The sequence below is a fragment of the Pipistrellus hanaki genome, assembly GCF_964339955.1.
Source record: "Pipistrellus hanaki genome assembly, chromosome: 5".
Classification (NCBI taxonomy): Eukaryota; Metazoa; Chordata; class Mammalia; order Chiroptera; family Vespertilionidae; genus Pipistrellus; species Pipistrellus hanaki.
In genome coordinates, this window is record NC_140507.1 from 34972123 (window position 1) to 34996936 (window position 24814).

The 24814-nt window shown below is 53.3% G+C and overlaps 1 protein-coding gene across 1 annotated transcript in view; it reads right to left on the minus strand.

Moving 5' to 3' along the window:
• The window catches only part of COL23A1 (collagen type XXIII alpha 1 chain), a 238695-nt gene that overhangs the window by 44528 nt on the left and 169353 nt on the right, over positions 1-24814 (minus strand). Inside the window, exon 3 of the mRNA XM_084886773.1 lies at positions 2668-2741. Within this exon, the coding sequence (XP_084742899.1) occupies positions 2668-2741 (74 nt within the window). The remainder of the gene's footprint in view (positions 1-2667; positions 2742-24814) is intronic.

A 24814-nucleotide genomic window follows, 5' to 3' on the forward strand; every position in this document is an offset into this window, starting at 1 on the left:
GGGGGGAAGGGGGGGGCGCGCTGAGGGAGAGCAAAGGAGGTTCTTGGAGGTAAGGGGGCACCTAGGAGGAGAAAGGATCTTGCTCAATGGCCCTGGAAAGATGACCCCAGAGGACAAGAGCAGTGCCGGGCTTCCCCAGCTGAGCAGCGGGCCAGTGGGGAGATGAGCATTCACTCCATTAGGACAGGCGCGCCCACAAACACTGTGGGGCCGCCGAGGCGTCCATTCTCCAGGCAAAGGCTGCCCTGCAGCTGGAGAGCGCCCCCACCCCCCTCGCTCTCCCGCAGGCGAGCAGGCCGGGCTGGCTGCAGGTCTGCGGCAGCAGCAGGAAGGCCTCTCAGGCAGACACTGTCCACCGGCAGGCTCCCCGGGACACAGGAAAAGGCCTGGTTTTACAAGGGAAGGTGCCAGAGCCAGGATGTGCTAATCAGAGGGGAACATCTGCTCCGGCTGTTCACACCATTCCCGGACAGGCAGGGGATCGGGACCCGCCTGGGAAAGGGCGTGGGGGGCGGGTGCTGCCCGCCCCTTGCCCAATGCCGATCTCAGACAAGGCACTTCTTCCTTTGAAGCCTCAGTTTCCTTATCTGCAAAATGGGGCCAATGACGATGCTTATCTTGCAGGGTCTGTGAGGATTACTTGACCCGGGGAACTTGAAAGCACTCAGCGCACGGTATCAGGGGCCTAGGAAGTCCTTATCTTCCTGTGACTTTTCGACTGCTGTAAGCTGGAGTCATAATTCTAACGGGTTTTTTAGTAAGTTGAGTAATAGTATACATTTCCCTAGAAAAAGGCACTTTGTGTTCCTCATCTCCTTCCAGAATGGATGTCAGGAGCTTACAATAAAAGGCAATAAAACATTTTATGAGGACAGAAACAAGAATTGAGTGATGAAATGCGTATTTGTAGGCCCGTGAGTATGTGCGTGCCTGTGCGTATGCATGCGTGTGTGTGCATGTATGTGTGTGTGTGTGTGTGTGTGTGTGTGCATGTGTGTTATTACACACAAAATCTAGAGTACAGGAAGCCATGGCAATCAAACACAAAACAGCCTTCAGCTTCCGGAAGTCCAAGCACATGAGGACCATGATGGCATTTCCTACCAGGGCACTCTAGCGAGTTTATCTGGGGGCCCCTGTAGAAGGAATAGATAATGCAAGCATGCAGCACAGGGGGAGGAAGGCCTCGCCCAGCGCCAGGGAGAAGCGTCGGAGGCTCAGAGGGAGCCTGCTCAGCTCCCCAGGCCCAACCCGCTGGGGGTCCCCTTGGTGGTGGTCCCCTCCGGCATCACACCATGCCCTCCCGGAGAAGCTGCTTAGGGGCTGAGCATGTGTTCATGCATTCATTCATTCATTCGTTCACTCACTCACTGTGCATTTCCATTCCCAGGGCCTGCTCTGTGCTGAACAGTGAAGACGTTGGAGATGCTTGCACCAGACTTAAAGAATACTGAGTCCCTGGGCTGTGAGCTCAGGTAGAGGAGATGAGGTCCTGGGGAGGGGAGGCCAGGAGTGCTGGGTCAGAGAGGGAGGCCCTCAGACAGCCCTGGTGAGGCTGGAGGCGGGGACTCGGGGAGGGGTGATGAGAGCTGCAGGAGCTGTGGATGAGGACCAAGAAGGGGCACAGGTCTGAGAGGTACCGTGAGGAGACTGGCCAGGATTTGGTGTGGGGGGCGGGGCTGGGCGGGGAGGGATCCAGGATGATGCCCAGGTGTCTGCACAGGGAAGTGGGAGGCTGGAGGTTTCCTCCCTGCGATGGGAGCTGGGGAGAGCGGGCTGGCGGAAGTGCTGGTTCACTGGGGCCAAGTCCAAGCTCCAGCGGAAATAACGTAGCTAGAGTCAGGAAGGGGCCACTGTCAGTGTCATGGGGGGCCGTTGCCGTAGGAGTGGGAGAGGAGAGAGAAGAGGGCCAAGAGCAGGTTCATTTAAGAGGCAAATGGGGTACTACAGCAAAGGCAGGAAAGAAGGGGGTCAGAGATGTGGAGGAAACACGGGCCAGAGCTGAGCTGGGAACACAGGGTGGGGACGTGGGGTGGCCAACAGCGAGGACCAAGGAGGAGAACGACTGCAAAGCATCCGCGGGCGTGACCATCGATGGCGTCAGCGGAGTGGCAGTGAAAGGCCCGGAGGGGCTGGGGTGAGTGGGAGGTGAGGCAGAAGAGCCAGGACAGGGCCGGCACGTGGATGCTCTGAGGAAGCCTCTCTGTGTGTCCCACGTAGGAGATGAGCAGAGCAATGCGTTTTGGGCGAAACGAAGATGGCAGGAGGGGAGGTACGGCGCGTACAGGTGAGTCTGCAGGTCAAATGGAAGGAGGAGTGTCTTCCTGGTGCCTCTGCCGAGGGAAGGGCAGGCCACGTCTGGGGAGGGACAGGGGCACAGGAGGAGCAGGGCCAGCGGGCTGGTGGGGTCACCATCAGCTCCCACAAGGCAGGAGGTGGTTTCAGGGTGAGGCCCAGGGATTGAAGTTGCTGAGGTTGACATAAGATTCGGAGGGTGCCACGGACATGGGTGGGACAGTCACTGGAACTGTGATGCCAAGAGCCAGGAAAAGGGGTTCTGGGCACTGTGGCCTCCAGGGGCAGTGGCTGGAATTGGAAGGGAGGACCTGTGAGTAATGAGGTGCTACGGGGACTGGTGCACCCAGCTCAGTCCCTGGCCAAGGGCACACTGAGGAACAAGAGAGGCTGGGACTCACCGGGATCGCCTCTTCTTCCAGGCTTGCCACGCCGTCCAGGGGGCCCTAGACAGGAAAGCAAGGATAGACTCGTTGAGAAGGGAAGCCAGTGGGTTTGGGCACAGCCCGCCTGCTGCTGGCCTTGTGCCCCCCCCCCCCCCCCCCCCCCGCCGCAGCTGCATCCTGGTGGCAGCTTTCTTGCCACCCTGCTGGCTGACGGAGAGGAGAAGTGTGGGGACAAACCCCTCCCTCGCCCCTGCTCCTCCCAGCCTTCCCTCGTTGGTTGCATTCTCACCCCTCACTCTCATTCAGTTACTAATCATTTGTTCATTTATCCATTCACAATCCTTCCGAAATAATAATAAAAAAAGGTTTATTATCTGGAAACTCTTGAGGTAATAGAAGAGTTTGCAACTGAGAAACTTCTAGATGAGGAGAAATAGAAGGCCGAAGGTGGGAGTTATGAAAGCCCTGACCAATACTTTTTAATCTCCTCGGCGATAAAACATCAGCGACAGCACACCACATAAAGACACCATCATGGCATTTCAAATGCTTGAACTGGGCAAGAAGAGGCACTGCCCGACCCATCCACTGTCCTGCCCGGGCTCGCCAGAACCCTCCGCGCCTCCCAGCCCCGCCAGCTCGGGCGGATGCTTCCACATTTCCCGGGTTTATTGCAGAGAAGGCAGCTTCTTTTCATAATGCAGCTCTCCATCCACGTGGCTGGAGCCTTTCTGAACTGATGATGGGAACCATTTTGCCTTTGCCTTCATCCCCTCTGTTCTCTTCATTCTTTTCTCTTTTGGGGAAAGGTGTGTGGAAGAGAAGATGCAAGCACTAGATTACAAATGAGATGGCACTTTATATCTGTCTCTATCCTGCCCGCCCCTGCGTGCCAGGCGCTGCGGTGGGCCTGGATGAGGTAGATGGACAGACTGTGGCTGTATCACAAGGCACCGCCCTTTCCCGTGAAGGTCACCCCCTCCCAAATTCCCAGAACCGCCACCGAGGAGAGGCAGATTGGTTGGTCATGAAGCAGGTCCGAAGCAGGGTAGTTGTATGCATGCACATGCCTGTGTGCTTCCCCTTTTCCTCTTCCTGTTTTTTTTTTTTTTTTTACAGAGAGGAAGAGAGAGGGATAGAGAGTTAGAAACATCGATCAGCTGCCTCTTGCACACCCCCTACTGGGGATGTGTCCTCAACCAAGGTACATGCCCTTGACCGGAATCGAACCTGGGACCTTTCAGTCCGTAGGCTGACGCTCTATCCACTGAGCCAAACCGGTTTCGGCCTCCTCCTGTTTTTAAGTGGTGCTGATTGTGTGCCCCTGATCCAGGGATTGGCACGGGGCAGTAAAGCAAAGGCAGCTCCGGTCAGGGGGTCAGAGGCACTTCCTGACTTCTGTGAAGGGGGAATCCTGGATGGGGAGGAGGGAGGACCTCTGAGAACAAGTGAGAGAGAGAGCTGTGCAGGCCAGGCTCCAGTGAGAAGGAATTTCTGGCCAGCACTGGGGGCTTGAGAGCAGGATGGTGAAGCAAAATTAAAAAATTAAAAACATGCTGTTTTCTTGCACCCCTGTGTTTGTAATTAAAGAAAAGTTATTGTGGTCAAGACCACATAACATAGAATTTACCGTCTTTAAACATTTTTAAGAGTGCAGTACGTTAGTGTTAACATATGTCCGGTGTGTGCACAGGTCTCTAGATTTTTTCATCTTGCAAAATGGGAAACTCTTTATCCATGGACAGCCCTCTCTTCCCCTTCCCCCAGGCCTCCAGTAACCACCATCCTACTTTCTGTTTCTAAGACTTTGCTTATTTTAGATATTGCAGATAAGTGGAATCTTGCAGGATCTGTCCTTTTGTGAGTGGCTTATTTCACTTAGCGCAATGTCCTCAAAAGTTCCCCCCTATTTGTGGCCATTTCCTTCTTTTTAAAGGCTCAGTAAATATTCCATTGTATGTCCACACCACATATTCTTCATCCATCCGTCCAGCTGGTGGTGGATATTGAGTTGCTTCCACCCCTTGGCTATTGTGAATAATGCTATAAACACGGGGGAACAAGTATCTCTTCAAGATGCTGTTTTCAACTCTTTTGGATAAATGTCCACAAGTGGGATTGCAGGGTCATTTGGCAATTCTATTTTTAATTTGTTGAGGTCCGTCCTCACTGTTTTCTATAGTGGCTACACCATTTTACATTCCCACCAACAGTGTACAAGGGTTTCAGTTTCTCCACATCCCCACCAACATCTGTTATTTTCTGTTTGTTTTTTGGATACTGGCCATCCTAAAGGATGGGAGGTGATATCTCATTATGCTTTTAATTTGCATTTCCTTAATAATAAGTGATGTTACACATCTTTTTATATACCTGTAGGCTATTTGTACATCTCCTTCTGGAGAAATGGCTATTCAAGTCCTTTGCCCATTTTTTAGTTGGATTGTTTGTTTTTGTCACCGAGTTACAGTTCTTTTTTGTTTTCCTTTGGTTAATCCTCACCTGAGGATACTTTGCCCATTGATTTTTAGAGAGAGTGGAAGGGAGGGACGGAGAGGGAGAAAGAGAGCGAAACATTGTTGTGAGACACATCCATCAGTTGCCTCCTGTACACGACTCAACTGGGGCTGGGGATTGAACCCAAAGCCGGGGCATGTGCCCTTGACTGGGAATCAAACGCAGGGCCCCTTGATGCCTGGGCCAGTGCTCCACCATTGAGCAACACTGGCCAGGGCTGAAGGAGTTCTTTGTATATTTTGGATATTAACCCCTTATCAGGTATATGGTTTGCAAATATCTTCTCCCATGTTGCAGGCTCAATCCCCAGTAGGGGGCGTGCAGGAGGCAGCCAATCAGTGATTCTCCCTCATGATTGACGTTTCTATCTTGCCCCTGACCCTTCCTCTCTGAAATCAATAAAAAAAAAATTATTAATAAAAAAAAGTGTTGGTGAAGACATAGAGGAAAGGGAACCTTCATGCATTTTTGGTGAATTTGTAAATTGATGCAGCCACTATGGAAAACAATATGGAGGTTCCTCAAAAGATTAAAAATAGAACTACCATATGACCCAGCAATTCCACTTATCTGAAAAAACCAAACCACTAATTTGAAAAGATATACACATCCCTATGTTCACTGCGGCATTATTTACAATAGCCAAGCTATGGAAACAACCCAAATGTCAAGTGATAAATGGAAAAAGAAGATGTGATACATACATACAATGGAATATTACTCAGCCATAAAATAGAATGAAATATAACCATTTGTGACAACATGGATGAACTAGAGGGTATTATTCTAAGTGAAAGAAGTCAGACAGAGGAAGACAAATATTGTTCGATTTCACTTCTATGTAAAAGCTAAAAACCAAAATAAACAATACAGATACAGACTCACAGTTACAGAGAAAAAAACTGATGGCTGCCAGATAGGAGGGTGTTGGGGGTTGGGTGAACAAGGGGACAGGATTAAGTAGTACAAATTGGTAGTTACAAACTAGTCATGGGATGTAAAATACAGCACAGGGAATGTAGGCAATAATAGTGTAATAACCATGTACAGTACCATGTGGGTAGTAGACTTACTGGGGTGATCACTTCATAAATCATCTAAGTGGCTAATCACTATGTTGTAACCCTGACACTAATATATTGTGTCAATTGTAATAGAAAAAAATGTTAAAAAAAATTTCTGCATATAATTAAAAAAATATATTTTGTTGATTTTTCACAGAGAGGAAGGAAGAAGGATAGAGAACTACGGTAGAAACATCGATGAGAGAAACATCAACCAGCTGCCTCCTGCACACCCCATACCAGGATGTGCCTGCAAACAATGTACATGCTCTTGACCGGAATCAAACCTGGGACCCTTCAGTCCGCAGACCGACGCTCTATCCACTGAGCCAAACCGGTTTTGGTCAGATAATCTTGTTTTACAAGTACTAGTGAGTGATCTGCCTGCTCATTTCCAGCCTGGCCTAACAAAGCCCTCTGCTCCTCAGAGGAGGGAGTCAGGTCCTGGGCGCACCTCGTGGGCCCAGGGAACCTGGTGCTCTTGGGGGGCACTGACTCCCCAAGAGGCTGGCCAGCTGGTGGGCTGCTTGGGCTGGGCCAGCACCGCGAGCCACGCTGTCCTTTGGGAATTAAAACCACAGCCCCTTGTTCAGCAAATACAGCTCATTCCAACGGAGCGTATGTCCCCGCAGGCATCCTCCATCACCCACTACCCTGCAGGGAGCTGATGGTCCCGAGCCCCGATGTTTGTTGGAAAGACCCACAGCAGTTTGAAAAAGCGATGCCACAGGCTGTCGGACGGCAGAGCGCATGTTCGCTTAGAACCAGGACGTTTGTTTAGAACCAGCAACTTCTGCTGCTACATGAGACAGGTCCCTACCGCCCCGATGACCAGAGGACCAGGCCTGGCCAGCCCGCCTTGGCATCGTCTCATCCCGTGACCGAGTGAACAGAGCCCATGGCGAGGGGAGGGGGGAGGGGAGCGGGCAGGTGGTCCCGACCTCACATGCACAGGGTCTCACACGTGGACGCCGGTGTTCTCTCCAAAGGAGCCGGCAGTGCTGGGCACCACGCAGCCCCTGACAGCGTTTAATAAAAACAGGAGTTTGGCGGCACCATTTATGGAGTGTTTGCGCTTGGTAGTAATCTCAATTCCACGTTAACTCAAATCTGCCTCAAACCTATGAGGAAGGCCATTATTATTATCTCCATTTTATAGACGTAGAATCCGAAGCACAAAGAGAGGAACTGATTCTCCAAATCCGACAGCTGTCGTGGGCGGGGCCTGCCGCCTGCCTCCCGCTCAGGCAGAGGCTCACTGAGGGGGAGCGGTTACCGGAGCCCCCCATTTCCATAACCGCTTCTTGGCATTTATTACCATTATTTTTTCAACATACCGGGTACCGTACAACACGGAAGGGGCCCAGAGACGGCGCTCAGAGGTCCGTGCATTAAAAGGCCACAAGCCACTGCCCATATCAGAGGCCCCAACGACGTGTGCCTGCTTTTGAAGGAGCTCCTCACCCCATCCGAAATGCCCGTGTGTTCCAGGCTGGCTCCTCCCCGGAGTCAGCAGGAGCTTTAATAAAGCACCTAAAACGAGATCAAGGGGTCCAGACCTACTACTCACACCAGACCTGGACTGGGGGTGGGCGAAGAGAGCCTGGGGAGGATAGGCCGCTGACATGTTGGAAACGTGTGCAGGCCACGTGCTGAGTGCTTCTGCTGCGACGTGAGAGAGATGTGGACATGCTTGGCTCCGCCCACAGAAGAGAACCGAGACCCAAAGGTGGGGCAACATGTCCCAGCTGAAGAGCAAGTCAGGAGCCAGGAGTGGGGCCTGGGCTCGGGGCTCCTGCTGGCACAATGCTGTCCTTCTAAGTGTGTTTGTTGGGGAAATGGACCACGGTGCAGGCACCAGGACTGAAAATCAGAATGTCTCCCAGAGGTTAGCTCCCGCCCTGGCCGGCTGAGGATGGAGGGCAGGGGCTGGCACGTGGCACTGCCTGTGGGAGGCACTGGTGGGTAGGGGCCTGTGGTCTGTGCAGCTGGACGGGGTGTGGGCAGGCCAGCTGTGTGCAGCCGTCAGGATTCCATAGACCCACCTGGCCCCCGGGGCTCCTGCCTGTGGTCACTTTGGGGACTGCCTGGGTCCATCTCCCGTTTATTCAGAGGCCACCATCTGGCCAGAGATGCCCGGGTGTCCCCAGGCACAAGCAGCCCCTTTCTGTGTGTCCTGAGGTCCTGTGCCACTCGCCGGGGGATGGACCGGCCTGACTCTGGAGGGTGCTGGCTGGGCAGGGCTTCGGGAGCAGAGCCTGGAAAGCTGCGAGCCTCCTGCTGAGCGGCAGCTCCTTCTGTGGACGCAGGTCCTGCGTGCAGCTGGAGGCCAGGCTTCGGCCAGGGGAGGGCCGTTCCCAGGGCTGGAGTGCCACGGGGAGCGAGGAAGGTGGCCCCTGCTGGTGAACCTGCCATGTGCCAGGCTTTGTGCTGGGGGTGGCACAGATGTCTGCTCATTCATTCTGCTCAGCGCCCTGCCAGGGAGTGGCATCCACCTTACCCTACAGATGAAGTAAAAGGCTCAAAGGGAAAGGATGTGTCCCGTCGCACAGCTGGTGTGGAGCAGAGCTGGGATGCACACCTCGCTGCGTCTGATGCCCAAGCACTTGCCTCGTTTCCTTAAAAGAAATGAGGACTGCCTGGCCTTCCCTCTCCAGGGGTCTTCAAACTACGGCCCGCGGGCCACATGCAGCCCCCAGGGGAGTCTGATCCTGCCCGCCAGGTTTTTTGGGCAGTGAGCGCAGCCGAGGTGTTACAGTAGGGATTAGTAGTTCATATAGTCCGGCCCTCCAGCTCTCTGAGGGACCGTGATCTGGCCCCCACTTTAAAAAGTTTGAGGACTCCTGCTAGTCGGATGCCATTGTCTGGCCAGAGACCCCTGGATGCCCTATCCTAGGTCCATGCAGCTCTGTGAGGGGGGAGGTTATTTTCCAAAGTGCTGGGGAGGGTGCTCCAGCACACCCCAGTTTCAGACTCAGCGGGGCTGGAGTGACGGGAGAATTTGCATTTTTATTACGTTCCCAGGGATGTGGTATTGCTGTGGGTCTGGGAAACACACTTGAAACCACTTGGCTTCCTTTCTCTCTCTCTTTAAATATGATTTTCTTTCTTATGACATATGTCAAGCCGCATGCCCTTTATTTGGTACCAGTTGCCTTGGGTGTTCAGGGGGTGGGAGGCTGGAGCCAAGCTGTGAGAGTACAACACTGAGGGACACCAGTTCTGGGTTCGTAAACCACCAGCAATTACTTCTGCTCCTGCTGCCACGGGGACTACAGCGGTGCACGCTGCTGGAGCACGGACTGCCTGCCAGGTCACAGCCATCCTGATGCAATTTCCACAGCCACCCTCCAGCTCATTTTATCGAGGAGGAAACTGCACCCAGAGAGGGCAAGCCACTGGCTTGAGGTCACACAGCTTCAAGTAGCAAGACTGCAATGTGGCCCCTGGTGGCCTGTGCCAGGGTTCACACTCTGAGTCACAGGCTGCTCTGCCTCAGGACTAGATGAGATGGCACAGAAGCCCCTCACCAGTTACAGTGGGAGCTGGCTGAATGGCCTAAACCAGAGCTCTCAGTCTACACCCAACCCCAGTTCTCTGTCTGAATCCCTGTCCCTGCGAACAGCATCACCACCTACCAGCCCTCGGGAGTGTGGGCGGATCCATCCATCCACACTCCTGAGCACCGCTTCTGAGTACAAGAGGCGCCAGGCTGCCACCCTACGTGGCTGGCCACGCCCCCGCCCTGTCCTGTGTTCTAAGTGTATTACTGTGACCCTAAAACAACCCCGTGCAGTGGCTACTGTTATCCCCATCTTACGGATGTGGAACTGCAGCTCCAGGACGTTAACTCACCCCAAGTCACAGAGTCAGGAAGAGAAAGAACAAGGACGGCGCCGGCACCTCTCTGTGAACCGATGGTGGCAGCCTCCCCGCTCCCCGGCTTCCCAGCTTCCTTCACTCTCTCCCCCGCAGTCAGGGCAGTCCCGAGCCACAGATCGGATCCTGGACTTCCCTTTAAAGCCACACACAAGCTCCTCACTGCTCGTAGGACAGAGTCAGAGCTCCTTGGCCAAGGCTGTTCCAGGCTGCCCCGACTTCGCTCTCTGGCCTGCTCTGCCCAGCCCTTACTTGTCTTCCACACTTCACTCCCGGCCCACCTTTGGCCAGAACACCCGGCCCAGGACACATCACGGCCCCTGAGCTGTGTTGCTCATGTTTCCAATGTCCGTTCTCCCATTTCTTGCCAGAAAAACTCCTACTCATCCTTCAAAACCCAGCTAAGCTATGAACCCTCAGGAAGTGGGAAGTCTTCCTGGATGCCCACTCTTGGGCTACAGATATTTACTTGCACTTGGTGCACTGGGATGGAGCTGTCTGCCCATCTGTGAGCCCCACAAATCAGGGACCACATACAATTTGACTTGGTCCTCTAAGAGGCTGGCCGGGCTAAACTGGATCACGCCAAGAGGCTCTGGATTCTGGGGTGTCCATTGGTGGCTGTGTCAGGGTCTGATCATTGCTGGACATTAGGAAAAGAGATGAGATATTTTCTTCTTTTTTAAAAAATACACTTTATTGATTTTTTTACAAAGAAGAGGGGTAGAGAGAAACATTGATGAGAGAGAAACATGGATCAGCTACCTCCTGCACACCCCCTACTGGGGATGTGCCCACAACCAAGGTACATGCCCTTGACTGGAATCAAACTTGAGTCCCTTCAGTCCACAGGCCAACGCTCTATCCACTGAGCCAAACCAGTCAGGGCTAGATCTTTTCTTCTTTATGCCTGTTCCCCTCTGGCCTGGGAATACGCCAGTTTATGAACCAAGGGCAAGTGGCTAGGGTCTTTCAAGCCAGGGCTGTTAGAAACGCCGGGGGCAGACCTTGCCCGGGTGAACTGCTCCTAACCATTCTCTGGGGAGCGCCGGAGCCCCCAGATAATTAGCCGCATGTGTGTGGGGGACAGGCCTGGTTTATTTCCCAAGGATTTATGAGAAGGGGAGTATTCTCACTGACCTCCGGTTCAGAAAAGGCCTCTTTCTGGAACACTTGCCGAATATCAACAGTGAAGCACATATGCTCGCAGCAAGCCTGCCTGACAGCGTCACTCCCGCCATGTGTTTCTTGTCTCGTTCGCATTTCAGCATTCGCTCTGGGGACTGCATGCATTTCTGCAGGCCCCTAAACACAGCTCCACGCGGAGCACTTATAATTTACCCTCATGAAAGCCATCACTGCTCTTTCCAAACAGACTTGGAAGTGGGTTCAAAGTTTATTTAGAGAGAAAAAAATACATTTTTAATAGACAGAAAGAGAGTGTTTGTGAATTCCTTTTTCCAAGCCCTCCTCCTTGGGACCTTGGGAACGACTCCTTCGGCTCACAGACGCGGACAGCCTCAGAGTGGGCCGTGAACGTGCGAACACGGTCATCTGTCCGCTCGGGCGGTTCTCCGGTTTGTTCTCTGTTTAGTCACTTGTTATGCTGTTTCCCCCTCCATCCATCCACCTTCTCATTCTCTTCCTTCTGCTCACGCACTCTCACCTCATCGTTGCCCATCCATCCACTTACCCTGCTGTAGAAAAACTACCCATTACATAGTTTTGGGTGCACGAGTGACTTTATTCATCCAGGCAATCAAATATCTGTCTGTATATTTGTCGTTCATCCACCCATTAGATTATTAATCTTTGTTTATTCATCCTTGAGATCACCCATCCATCTGTCCATCTGTCCATCCACCCAACATGTTCCCACTCGGTGCCAGGCTCAGGGGACACTCAAATGAGCACATCTGGTTCTTGCCCTTGAGCAGCTCACAAGGAGTTGGGAGGTGACATGCAAACAATCAGTTACAATGGAGCATGGGAACCGGCCGCAGAGAGATGTGCAGGAGCTGTGGGCACTGGAATGGCCGTGGATGCTGGGAGTGGTTCAGTACGGAAGGGGAGATGGAGAGTCTACAGATAAAAACCTGCTCATCTTCCCTGTCTTCCAGAATGAATGCGGCAGCAGCGTGGGATGAGCGGAGTCAATGGCCACTCCAGGCCTGAAATCTCACCCGTGCCTTGTGGACGTTTTTCATCAGAGACAACCTCCTAGCTGGGACTGCTCAGGTATGGCACCGCCACAGTGATCCTTACCGCAATCCCGCATCTCCACTCTGCAGAGCAGGAAACGGGCTCAGGAGAGGGGAGGAAGCTAAGAAGCGGCAGAGCCGACGGGACATATCCGAGTTCGAGAACTGGTGGTCAGTCCGGGTAGCCTGCTGCAGCCCAGCTGGCCGGTGGGTGGCCCTCAGGACAGCACCAGCCACTGACCTATCTGCTCCCACTCTGAGGTTTCCAGGGAGCGTGGGCCCAGGGCCTAATTCCTTGGGGTCACGGTTCTCCCTGCACCCCACAGGTCCCAGAGCTAACCGGACACGCCTGGTGTAGAAGCCGTGGTCCCTGTCGGGGAGGCTGAGTGCTCAAAGGACCCCCAGAGGCCCTTCTACTTCAGAGCTTCTCTCCTCCCGGCCCCAGGCCCAGGGGCTGAGAACGAGGGCCTTGTTTACAAGCAGGGACCACACATGCCAAGTTGCAGGCTGTGGCCAGGCAGAGGGTGGCCGTGCTCCCCAGAGAGAGCCTGCAGCCATGGTCCTCAGCACCGTGACCCTCCAGAGAGAGCGTCTCGGGAGCTGGCTTGACTGACGTGGCCCTGCCTGGGCGAGGACAGCAGCGCAGCCCTCCGAGGGGCCTCAGGAAGGAGTCATTTGACATGCAAGCCTCCACAGAGGTCTTTCATGTTATGTGGTGCACGTTCAATTAATTTACTTTTAAAAACTCAACAATAAAATAGCATTTGGCAAAGACACACAAATGGAACCAGCCCTCATCAGAGCTGGTTCTAGATGCTTATCTCTGTCACCGAGGGACTTATTAAAAAGAGCCTGAGAGTTAAGGATGGGAGATAAATGTGTTCATTTGTCTCTATTATTCCAGAAACCTGAGCTCTAAGGGCTAAGAGGTCAGGAGAGGAAGCCCAGCAACAAAGTTTAGGAAGTGGTGAAGTAGACGCGGGAGGGATTGCTGTGGGCGGAAATGGGGCAGCTAAGATTTTAGCCAGGAATGGCAAAGCTCAAGAGCAGCCGCCCCTGTGCTGAGAATGCCAAAGCCCAGGAAGCAGCAGACCCAATGAGCTAGAAGCTAGACCAGGGGTCTCAAACTAGGGCCCTTGGGTCAAATCTGGTCCACCATTGACTTTTTTAAAAACTGAGTTTTAAAAAGAGAGGAAGGGAGAAGGAGAGGGAGAGAGAGTGAGAGACAGAGAGAGAGAGAAAGAGAGAGACAGAAAAGAGAGAGAGAGAGAGAGAAAGAGAGAGAGAGGAGAGAGAGAGAGAGAGAGAGAGAGAGAGAGAGAGAGAGAGAGAGAGAGATATTGATGTGAGAGCAAAACATTGATCAGCTGCCTCTGGGAATCAAGCCTGAAACCTGGGCGTGTGCTCTGACAGGCAGCCCTTTGGTGCACCAGATGGCGCCTAATCCAATCAATTGAGCTGCATTGGCCAGGCCCCACCACTGATTTCTGTAAATAAAGCTTTCCTTATGGATTGTCTATGGCTGCTTTAGTGCTAGAAGGACAGAGTTGAGCAGTTGTGACAGAGATGGTACTGGCCTCTGATCTGGACAGCTGCCCTTTCTTAAGCCGGTGCCCATTTTCCGGAGAGAGGAGAGCCGAGTCTGTCGCCTGCAGGACGCCAGCGGCACAGTGGAGGGAGGAGTGCCATCAAGAGGAAGTATACACACGAACGCGGAGGCCCCAAGAGCGTCCCTTCCTCAGCGTGGCTCCCAAGACCGGGCGGCTGGGTCTCTGCTCCCAGGCAGGAGATGGGAAGGCTCTTTCCCGGGAATCTGAGGAGCACCGGAGAGGAGACCAGCCGCTCACGCCCTGTGAAGCCACCAGTGACTTAGCCCCGTCTGTGCCCCGAGCTGCCAGTCAGCTTTATGGTTTCCACTCTGAGAACTGAGCCAAAGGCACCAGGCGTTTGGGAAACCCTCTTGCATGAAAGACAGAGGGCAAAGCAGGTGGCGAGGAGTAACTCAGAGGACAACGGCTTTCAGAAACAGAAAATTAAAAAAGCCCCACACCCCACCATTAAATGTTCCGAGAGAACGGCGGATATTATATCCATGAATTTAGATCAGGATGCTATTAAAAAAGGAATATTGGGAGAACATTTGCACAGAATTTCTTGCAAATTAAAAACATGATAGCAGCGATTAAAATTTCATTGGAAACAGAGTTTCGAGAGAAAGGTGGGCCAAGTCTCCGAGTAAGTCAGGATGAACAGATGCAGAAAATTGGAAAAAGAGGTAGAGCTAGGTCAGGACATCAGGAGCAGTTCAGGGATGCCTTCTCCCCCCTCCCCCCCCCCCACACACACAATGCCCCCGCTAAGGAAACTTAGAGAGAGGAAGAACAGAGAAACTGGGAGGGAGAAATCATTACATAATCCAAGGAATTTGAATATATTGAGATTTCTTCCTGAGAGTCCAGCTCAGTGAAAGAAAACAGACCTTGCTAAAGGCACTTCGCCTCGAAATCTCAGCACACAGGGTTTAAGGAGAAGATCCTAAACTGCCAGGGAAAAAATAGCAGGCGTCCGGCAAGGACCTGAGAGAAAAGGAGGGCTTGGTCTTCTCATAGATAATCCCCAAACGGAAAAATCGAAGTTGCAGCATACTCATGCTATTTAGAGGAAGGTGATCATTTTTAAAATTATTTTTTTAAAAATTGATTTAGATCAGGGAGGGAGAGAGAAATACAAACATCAATGACGAGAGGGCATCATTGATCAGTTGCCTCCTGCACACCTCCTACTGGGGATTGAGCCAGCAACTTGGGCATGTGACCTGACCTGGAATCAAACCATGACCTCCTGGTTCATAGGTTGATGCTCCACCACTGAGCCACCCTGGCCAGGAAGAGAGGAAGGTGATAACTACCACAGATGCCCCGCTATTTGCCAGGTGCTGTGTCAGGGCCTGGGGATAAATGGGAGAGAGACAGGCCCCGCCCCGCCATCATTACAGACTAGAGCGGGGGCAGACCCTGCTGCTCCCATGATGTGCCAGACTACACCCTGGTGAGCGCCGTGAAGGAGAAGGGCGGGTGCGCACAGCCTGTCCGCAGGCGGCAGGCTTTCCTCCCTGCCCCGCCACGCACTGCCTTTCTGTGGGCTTTGGCTTTCCGTTTCCTCCATCCTCAGGCCTCACAGCCACCTGGCAGCGTGTTCCCCCTTCTCAGCATCCTGGTCTCAGCTCAGGGGGCACCTCCTCCGAGGGGCCCTCGCTACCTGACTCCCCAGTATTTCATCACGTCAGATGGTGCCTGCCCATCCCACGCCCTCCTCCTGCTAGAATGTGAGCTCCCCGACAGGACAGATCTTGTCCTGCTATTGCCTAGTGCCTGGCATCCGGCGGAGCTCGGGAATATTTGCTGAACAGCTGACGTGAGAGAACGAAAAGCACACAGAAGTGACTTGCCCCGAATCACAAGCTCGCAGAGGCCTGTCCGGCCTGGGCACTGGCCCAGCTGTCACCTTGCCTTCCCCGCCGCTCCCCTCACAGGCTGGGTGGCTGGGGAGGGTCTGCGTGGCCACTGCCTCTCAGGAATGCCTCCTGGTCGAAGGAACCTGGGAGGCAGAAACGCTGCTTCTGGGTTTATCTCGCAGAGGCGGTAGCAGACCCTGGAAATCAGGTCACCAAGTGCAGGAGTCGCCAGCAGAGGCTGTGAAGCCAAACAGACTTGGGCTGACTCCCAGCTCTGCCACTCACGGGTCAAGGTCAGGGGGTGGCCCTGGGCAGCCACCTCATCTCCCCGAGGCTCGGTTCCGGTCTGGAAGCCCAGGATCACATGCCACCTATCTTCTCAGAGTTTTTGTTTTTTGTTAATCCTCACCTGAGGCTATTTCTTCCATTGATTTTCAGAGAGAGTGGAAGGGAGGGGCGGGGGGGAGAGTTGGGGGAAAGAGAGAGAGAAACTCAATGTAAGAGAGAGACACATCGGTGGGTTGCCTCTCACTTGCACCCTGTCGGGGCTGGGGATTGAACCTGCAACCCAAGTATGTGCCCTTGACCGGTAATCAAACCTGAGACCCTCTGGTGGGTGGGCTGATGCACCAACCACCGAGGAACCACCAGGCCCTTCTTGGGTTTTTGTGAGGCTTATAGGAAACCTGGCACTTGGTAACACTGCAATAAAAATGGAAGTGGCCGCTCTGTGACCGGGGGCTGAGGCCTGGGGCTCACAATCCAGGTAAGCCCCTGTCCTCAAGGGCATTCCCGGCCACGTGCCCCCATCGCTCACTACACGGCCCTCGGGAATCAGTGATTCTCGGTGGTATGTGTGTGTGTGTGTGTGTGTGTGTGTGTGTGTGTGTGTGTGTGTGTGGCTCTGAGGACTGAGGCAGCCAGGGGCAGGAGGGTGGGGCAGGCACAGATGCTGCAGGGCACAGCAGTTTGGACGCCTGCTCTCTGCTCTCCGATTCTCCTTTTCGGGCAGAGCTGGGACATCTGCACTGGTTTTCACGGTTTAATCCCAGCTGCTATCAGCTGCTGGGAAATAGTTGAGCCCAGTCTCCAAGCTGGGAGAGGCTGCTCCCACATTCCACTAGGAGAACAAAGAGTTCCACAAGAATGACACAGCTGCCCAGACTGGCAGCCGGGGCGGCCGGCCAGCAGGGCCGGGCTGGGAGGAAGGCATGTGAATTGGCCAGAGGGTGGGCACAGTGGTGAGCCAGGGACGCCCTGGGCTCCGTGGAGTCAGGGGTGGGGGGTGGGGGGGCATCTTCTCCTCACGGCCTCTGTGTGGGAGACTCGGCAGCCTCCTGGTGGCATGAAGTTCCCGGTCCCAGGCCACGGAGTCAGGTGGAAGGCTTGGCTGTGTCTCCGCCGGGTGACCGGAGCTCGGAGTGGGCGAGGCGCCATCCGCTGCCGCCTCAAACCTCTTCCAGGGGTCTTCAAACTACGGCCCGCGGGCCACATGCGGACGGCAGAGGAGTCTGATCCGGCCCGCCAGGTTTTTTGGGCAGTGAGCGCAGCCGAGGTGTTACAGTAGGAATTAGTAGTTCATATAGTCCGGCCCTCCAGCTCTCTGAGGGACCGTGATCTGGCCCCCACTTTAAAAAGTTTGAGGACCCCTGTCTGGGCGCTGCGCCTGAAGCTCTTCTCCGGGGGATTTGGAGGTCCTTCCTCGCCTTTCCTTTCTCCTTTTCCTTCGTAAGCCAGCTGGACTGGGTTCTGTCATCTGCAACTATGAACCCTGACAAGCTCCTCCAACGACCCCTGGCAGAGTTTCCGACTCTCCTGTGCAGGCACATGTGGTTATGCAGGTAATGGACCCAGTCCCACTCACGGGGACGTGGCTCCAAGAAGCCTCTCTTTACGAGGAGAAAACAGAGTGTGAGCCCCGGCGGGAATGGTGGCTGAGACTCAGTTTCAGGCCAGAGGGACGATAAGGACTCCGGAGGCTGCGGCACACTGGGTGCATTCTCTCTCTCTCTCTCTCTCTCTCTCTCTCTCTCTCTCTCTCTCTCTCTCTCTTTCATATATTTTATTGATTTTTTTACAGAGAGGAAGAGAGAGGGATAGAGAGTTAGAAACATCGATGAAAGAGAATCATCAATCAGCTGCCTCCTGTACACCCCCCACTGGGGATGTGCCCACAACCAAGGTACATGCCCTTGACCGGAATTGAGCCTGGGACCCTTCAGTCCGCAGGCCGACGCTCTATCCACTGAGCCAAACCGGTTTCGGCTGGGTGCATTCTTTATCTAAAGGGGGCAGTGACTATGTAGTTACAAGGGACTGTTTCCAGATCCTCCGTGTCTTTCTTTTCTTTTCTTTCTTTTTTTTTTTTTTAATATTTTATTGATTTTGTACAGAGAGGAAGGGAGAGAGGTAGAGAGCCAGAAACATTGATGAGAGAGAGTCATCAATCAGCTGCCTCTTGCACACCCCCTACTGGGGATACGCCCGCAACCAAGATACATGCCCTTGACCGGAATCGAACCCGGGACCTTTCAGTCCCCAAGCCGACGCTCTATCCATTGAGCCAAACCGGTTTCGGCCAGATCCTCCGTGTCTTTCAAGAGGAGCCAGAAATTAGGATTTTCATGTGAAATGTCCCACATTTTTCATGGTAAACTTACATTTTACTTTTTAAATGTTTTCAACAGATTTTAGAGAGAGAGGAAGGGAGAGGTAGAGAGATACAGAAACATCCATGATGAGAGAAAATCACTGATTGGCTGCCTCCTGGTTGGCCCCTACTGGGGATCTAGTCAGCAACCCCGGTATGTGCCCTGACTGGGAATTGAACCAGGGACCTCTTGGTGCTCGGGACGAAATGACATTTAATTCTCTGAGCCACGCTGGCCGGGCAGTTAACTCACATTTTAAACACATAGCGAAGGCCAAAATGTATCAGGAGCTCAACACCTTCAAGTCTGGATTTGGGCTGTGATCGCCCCTTTGTGACTAAGCTTCCAGGATCAAGTTCGAGTCCTTTCTTGTGGCATTTAAAGCCCTTTGCACAAATCCAGCCTCATTTCCTCCCACTCCTCCCTTCTCCCTGCCCCACCCTGCACACAGACCCCTTTTCTTAGCCAGGCTGCTTCCCTGCCCAGCCACATCCTTCCCCCTACCTGGCAAGATCACCCCAATGATCAAGTCCTTTAGGAGATACATCCCCGTCTCCTGGGTCTGAGGCACCCAGTTGGGGCTGCGTCATGTCATCTGGATGCTTCTCACCCTGTGCTGTAACCATCAGGGCCTCTGTGCCCCCAGCCCAGTGCCAGGAGGACGTCCATCATTAGAGGAAGCCTGGGCAGTGGGCGGGCCCTCTGAGGAGGCAGCTGCTCCCGGGGGCGCAGAGAGTGTTTATCCTCGTGGAATAATGAGTGGGGTCCAGTGTAGGGAATCCGGCATGGGGAGGGCAGACCCATCTGCTCCTTCCTGCCTCAGTGACTCGGGAATCCCCAGGACTGCCCTCCTCCCTCCCAGAGCTCGGAGACAGCTGTGCACCTTCAGGGAGACTCTCCCTTTCATCTCAGAGGAGCAGCATCGGATGTCCCCTGTCCCCCTCCCATGCTCTGGGGGCGGGTTGGAGGCTCTCAGGCCGCAGCTCAGCCAGCCTGGCCCTTCCCCGCCTCCCTCTCTAACTGCAGCGCCTTCCGCCTGTTCCCGAGCGGGTGGCGGTGCCTCTCAGTCTGCTCACCTCCCGGTTATGAAGCTCCTGCTATGTCCCTGGCAGAGGGCTCGGCTCGGTATGCCCAGATCTCTGATAAGCCCCATGGTGACTCTCTGACAAACCAAGGCTCAGAGCGGCAAAGCCACTTACCCAGGGCCCGCGTCTGAACACTGCCCCCGCCCCCCTCCAATCCTGCCCTTTCCGAAAGACACGATGCCCATCTGTGGGGTAGGAATGGGCAGCCACCAGGCGGCACTGGCCAGCCTCTTCAAGGCCCCGCTCTAGAGCTGAGCTGCAGTGAGCTCACGGGAACATGTCCATGTCAGCACTTCAAAGAGAGCCGCAGCCCGGCTCACGGCCTGCACATGTGAGCCCAGCTGGGGAGCTGCACCTAAACAGCAGCTGGCTGCTCCCACTTGTCTGAGGGAGAGACAGTTCCCGAGCAAAGCCCTGCTGAGTTCTGTCGTTTACCTTCCATCTGCACGCAGACAACACTCGGTCTAACAGATGACACAAACCCAGCGTCTCCCGAGTGTGGGCATTTCCACAGATGCTGCCTCCTGTTCTCCCTCCGAGTCTTGGGAGGTGGGATGTTCTAACAGGTACGGTGACAGAGCCCAAAGAGGTGCTCTTCCTGAGGTCACACACTCCGTTAGAGATGGCGCTGAGACTCACACCCAAGGCAGCGGGCCCCAAAACCCTGCCTCCCCCACACCCACAGCCTGGCTCAGCCTGGGCCCGCCCGCAGTGTCCTTCAAAAGATGGAGATGCCCCACCCCTCGGGGCTGTTGCTCATCACTGAACATGGGCAAGACGGGCAGGGGAGGTTCTTGCTGTCCCGAGGGCCAGCCATTGTGCGTGAACCAGGAGGGGTTTTCAGAAGCAAACTGTGATCGAATTAAACGAAAGGTGGGATTTCATAGGAATGCCGCATTTTGAACCTTCTAAGACCTTTGGATGAAAATGATTTGTTCATAGTTATTCGAGAGTAGACAACGTCACTTCCCTCTCTCTCCCACTGTCCCTAACAATCAATGGGAAAATATCCTCGGTGAGGATTAACAACAGCAACAAAGAACGGATGCAGTCCAGATACACACTGTGGCATTGATTGCATTTGAAAACAGTATGTAAATGAAAGAAGCCAGACACAAAAGGCCACATATTGTATGATTCCGCTGACATGAAATGCCTAGAATAGGCAAATCCAGAGACAGATTAGTGGTTGACGAGGAGCAGGGAGGAGGGGGAGTGACTGTGAATGGGTGAGGGGTTTCCTTTCGGGGTGCTAGAAGTTTCTGAATTAGATGGGGGGACGGCTGCCTAACACGGTGACCACTGTATTTAATTAATTAATTTTAATTAAATACCATTGAATTGCTCACTCAAATGGATTAATTTTGTGACCTGTGAATTTCACCTCAATAATTAAGGAGAGAATCTGCTAACAGTTCATCTTGCCCTAGCAGCACTGCCTCTCTCAGCACAGTCTCTTTCATCTCTGACTTAATGGTGCTTTACAGAACAACAACAACCAAATTAAAATAGAGGAAAGCTGGTTATGGTAGGAGGGTAGAAGGGGGAAAAAAGTAAAGCAGAAACAAGTGCAGCTTTTGAGCAGCCGGTGTTGCAAGCCCTCTGTTTTACAAGGGATGGTTTTCACGTGTGAGAACAAAGCACGTCTGCAGAGCCAGCGGCTCAGAGTGGCACAGACAGGACTCCTGCAGATGCCACCCCCCTGCAGCGGAATGTGACCCCCCAGAGGAGGGAGGCCGGGGGACACCAGGAAGTCACAGCCTGAAGGGGCGCCTGTATGGGGTGGCCCCGCTCAGAGGGCTCTGAGTGCCCAGACGGGCGTGTGTGGGGAGCAGGGTCCAGCCTGCCTGCCCCCTCAGGCTCTTCCCAGGGTTCCGTGCTGTGCCCCCTCCCTGCCTCCATTTGACCCCCTAGCCGCAGCAGCCGTTCCCTCCAGAGTTCGTGCAGTTGTTTGGGAACAGGCTTCACCCACCTTTCTGAGCTGGAGGCAGGCTGTAATGGCAAAGCCCAGACATCACCTCTCCCTACTTTTAAAGTTAGTTCCATGAAATGAAGTGAATTCAAATAAATGAGACCCTTCGACAAGCTGGGCTGGCTGCCAGGCTCTGCACAGATCCAGAGTGGGAGGGAGCGAGGAGTTAGGGGGTGTCTATCCTTCCAGATGCGTGAGTCCCTCTCTGGAAGTATGTGGGTTCTGCAGGCTGGGGCACTGCAGGCTGGGAGCACTGCAGGCTGGGAGCACTGCAGGCTGGAGCACTGCAGGCTGGGAGCACTGCAGGCTGGAGCACTGCAGGCTGGAGTATTGCAGGCTGGGAGCATTGCAGGCTGGGGCACTGCAGGCTGGGGCAATGCAGGCTGAGAGCACTGCAGGCTGGGAGCACTGCAGGCTGGGGCACTGCAGGCTGGGAGCACTGCAGGCTGGGGCAATGCAGGCTGGGAGCACTACAGGCTGGGACACTGCAGGCTGGGAGCACAGCAGGCTGGGGCACAGCAGGCTGGGGCACTGTTTCCTGGCATATGAAGATTGGAGCCTCTATATCTGCTCAGAGACTGGGTTGCTCTACAGACCACAAAAGTATCGTGTCCACCATTAGTTTTTGGTTAATGAGAGGGGTTCGATGGATCACGGAGGAGTCAAAGTAATAATAATGATAACCATAATACCTGCCATTTATTGAGCACTCACCATGCGATGGATAGTGTGCTAAGAGCTTTGCATGGATCATTATATCCAGGTTTCAAAACAACTCCATTGTCCCCAGGTTGTCACTGAGGAACCAGGCTTGGGGAGGGGGGGCAAGTAATGTACTTGGAGCTGCACACTTGGGGGAGAGGGAGAAGGGCAGTCTCACTCTGAGGGCCACTGCTGTCTATGCCCAGGATCCCTCTCAGGGGGCAGCAGCATGGTGCAGGGAGTCAGTCAGACAGACCCATCTTAGAGCCAGCCACCACGGGGGGGGGGGGGGGGGGGCGGGGGCGGGGGGAGACAGCGACCCCTTGGCCGGTCACTCTGAGCTGGATCTTTCCAGAGACGCAGGGAGATAACAAAGGCCAATCAAGCATCCAAATCATGGCCCAGACTCAGGGGAGCAATCCCACCTCCCTCTCAGCCTCAGCCAAGGGACTCACAACAAAGACGGCTTCCCAAACGGGGTGTGCAGTGACGTAGGTCCCAAGGCCCTAAAAAAGTTAGGCAAAACCATGGACAGCTGGAATCCTCCTGGGAGAGCCCAAGAAGGTCTTGCCGGAAGCAATGCCAGCCTCCGAATGAGACACAGGCGCTCCTCCCAGCTGGCTGCTACCAGGTGTGCACTGGACCAGGTGAAGTGTCACTTGTGTCTGGTGAAACCATGCATTTAAGCCCTAGATATTCCCTGGGGACCATACAGAACAAATACAACCACTCCCCAGAAAGGCTCCTGAGAGATGAACAGGCAACACTGCAGCTCCCGTTCCCGGAAGCATCTCCATGCGCTGTGCTCCTTGGCCTCCCAGAAGCCTCCTCTAGCCCTGCCTCACCCAGGAAGTTCCTTTCCTCTAGACCTGTGGTTCCCCCGATCGAGTCCTCAGGGCAGCCTCCGAGCAGATCAGGATAATATAACCTCCTTTGTTGAAGAGGTTATACCCCTGTTATTACAGCCTCAGGTCCTGGACTGACATGCAGGCAGTTGAAGCCATAATGGTTTTCAACCCCACGCCTTTATTCTGCAACCCCTCTGGGACTCAGCTTGTCCATATGTAAAGTGTGCACAGGTAGAAAAAACAACAATAAAACAAACAAAAAAACAAAAGAAAGAAAAGAAAAAAGAAGGAAGAAAAATAGAGATAGATTCCCAGAATTAAAGATGAAAGCTCTTGGACTGCAAGGCCCGTAGGAACGGCAAATAGAGTTAAGTACCCATACTTCCTGAACACATCCCAGTGAAATTTAAGACTGTCAGAGGGACAGAGAGGTCTGACAGTCTCAGAGAGAGAGAGCAATCCCATGACAAAGGGACAGCTCAGACTGAAACCACTTGCATCGGCTGCAAGATGACAAGGAGCCATAGTTGTTTTTTTTTAAATACATTTTTATTGATTTCAGAGAAAGGACGGGAGAAGGGGAGAGAAATAGAAATGTCAATTATGAGAGCGAATCAGTGGTCAGTTGCGTCCTGCATGCCCCCTACTGGGCTTTGAGCCCTTACCCCAGGCATGTGCCCTAACAGGGAATCAAAACCTCTTGGTTCATGGGTTGATGCTCAACCATTGAGCCACACCAGCCAGGAGGGAGCCATCGTTTTGAGAGGTCACCTGGATTCTCAACTTTGAGCCCTGAACCTTGAATTTTACATCCAGAAAAATGGCATCCCAGAAAGAGGGAATGACCAGAACATTCACAAACACAGAGGCCCCGAAGGTCTGCCACATGAAGACCACGTGGGAAATAGTCCTGAAGGAAGAACTCAGACAGGAGGAGAAACACACTGAGATGGCCCAAGACACATAATCAAGGGGTGGTCAGATCAGGTTCCCAAGTAAAGACGCCCCCACCCCCATTAGCTAAGACCAAGAAAGGAAACTGAGGAAGCACGTCCTCAATAAGATGATGGGATGGGGCGGAGGGGACATCAGGGACACGAGGGCACAGCCAAGTTCTTGTCTTGACAGAGGGACATACAGATAACTATTTTATTTATAAAAAAGAAGGATGAACAAAACAAAAGACATAGAAAAAGCAAGAGGCGGGGTGAAAGCATAAACTTCCCAGTAAAAAAGGAAGAGACTATTGACTGGATGAAAACCAAAATCTAGCTGCGGGCTTTTCACAAGAAAGACGATTAAGCCGTCAATCCCAGCGGCAAAGGGGGAAGGGGCTGTGCGTGGGGACGGCTGAGTGTGTCCCAGCCGCATGTGGGTCCCTGGGAGTTGGTTACGCAATCTGGTTTACTTTTGTAAATGTCTGAATTTTCCATTATAAAATGCTTTCTAAAAGAGTACGATTTAGACCAAGATTTCCCTCTTTCCCCAAAGTCCAAGGCAGCTGTAAATTGCTAATTTTTACGTTGTGTCCAATCATTAAAAAAAAAAAAAAAAAAAAAAAAAAAGGCTACAGAGAGAAGCTTCTCGGAGCTGTTTTTGTTGGGCAGTGATAGAAAGGTGCCCATTTCTTTGGAAATGCCTCACATTTCTCTGTAAAAAGGCCACTGTAAGTGGCCGGGGTGAAAGGGATATTCTGTACTTCAATCCATCTTTTAAAGTTAAACATAAATACATGCACATACTGAAGCATTGTGGACCTG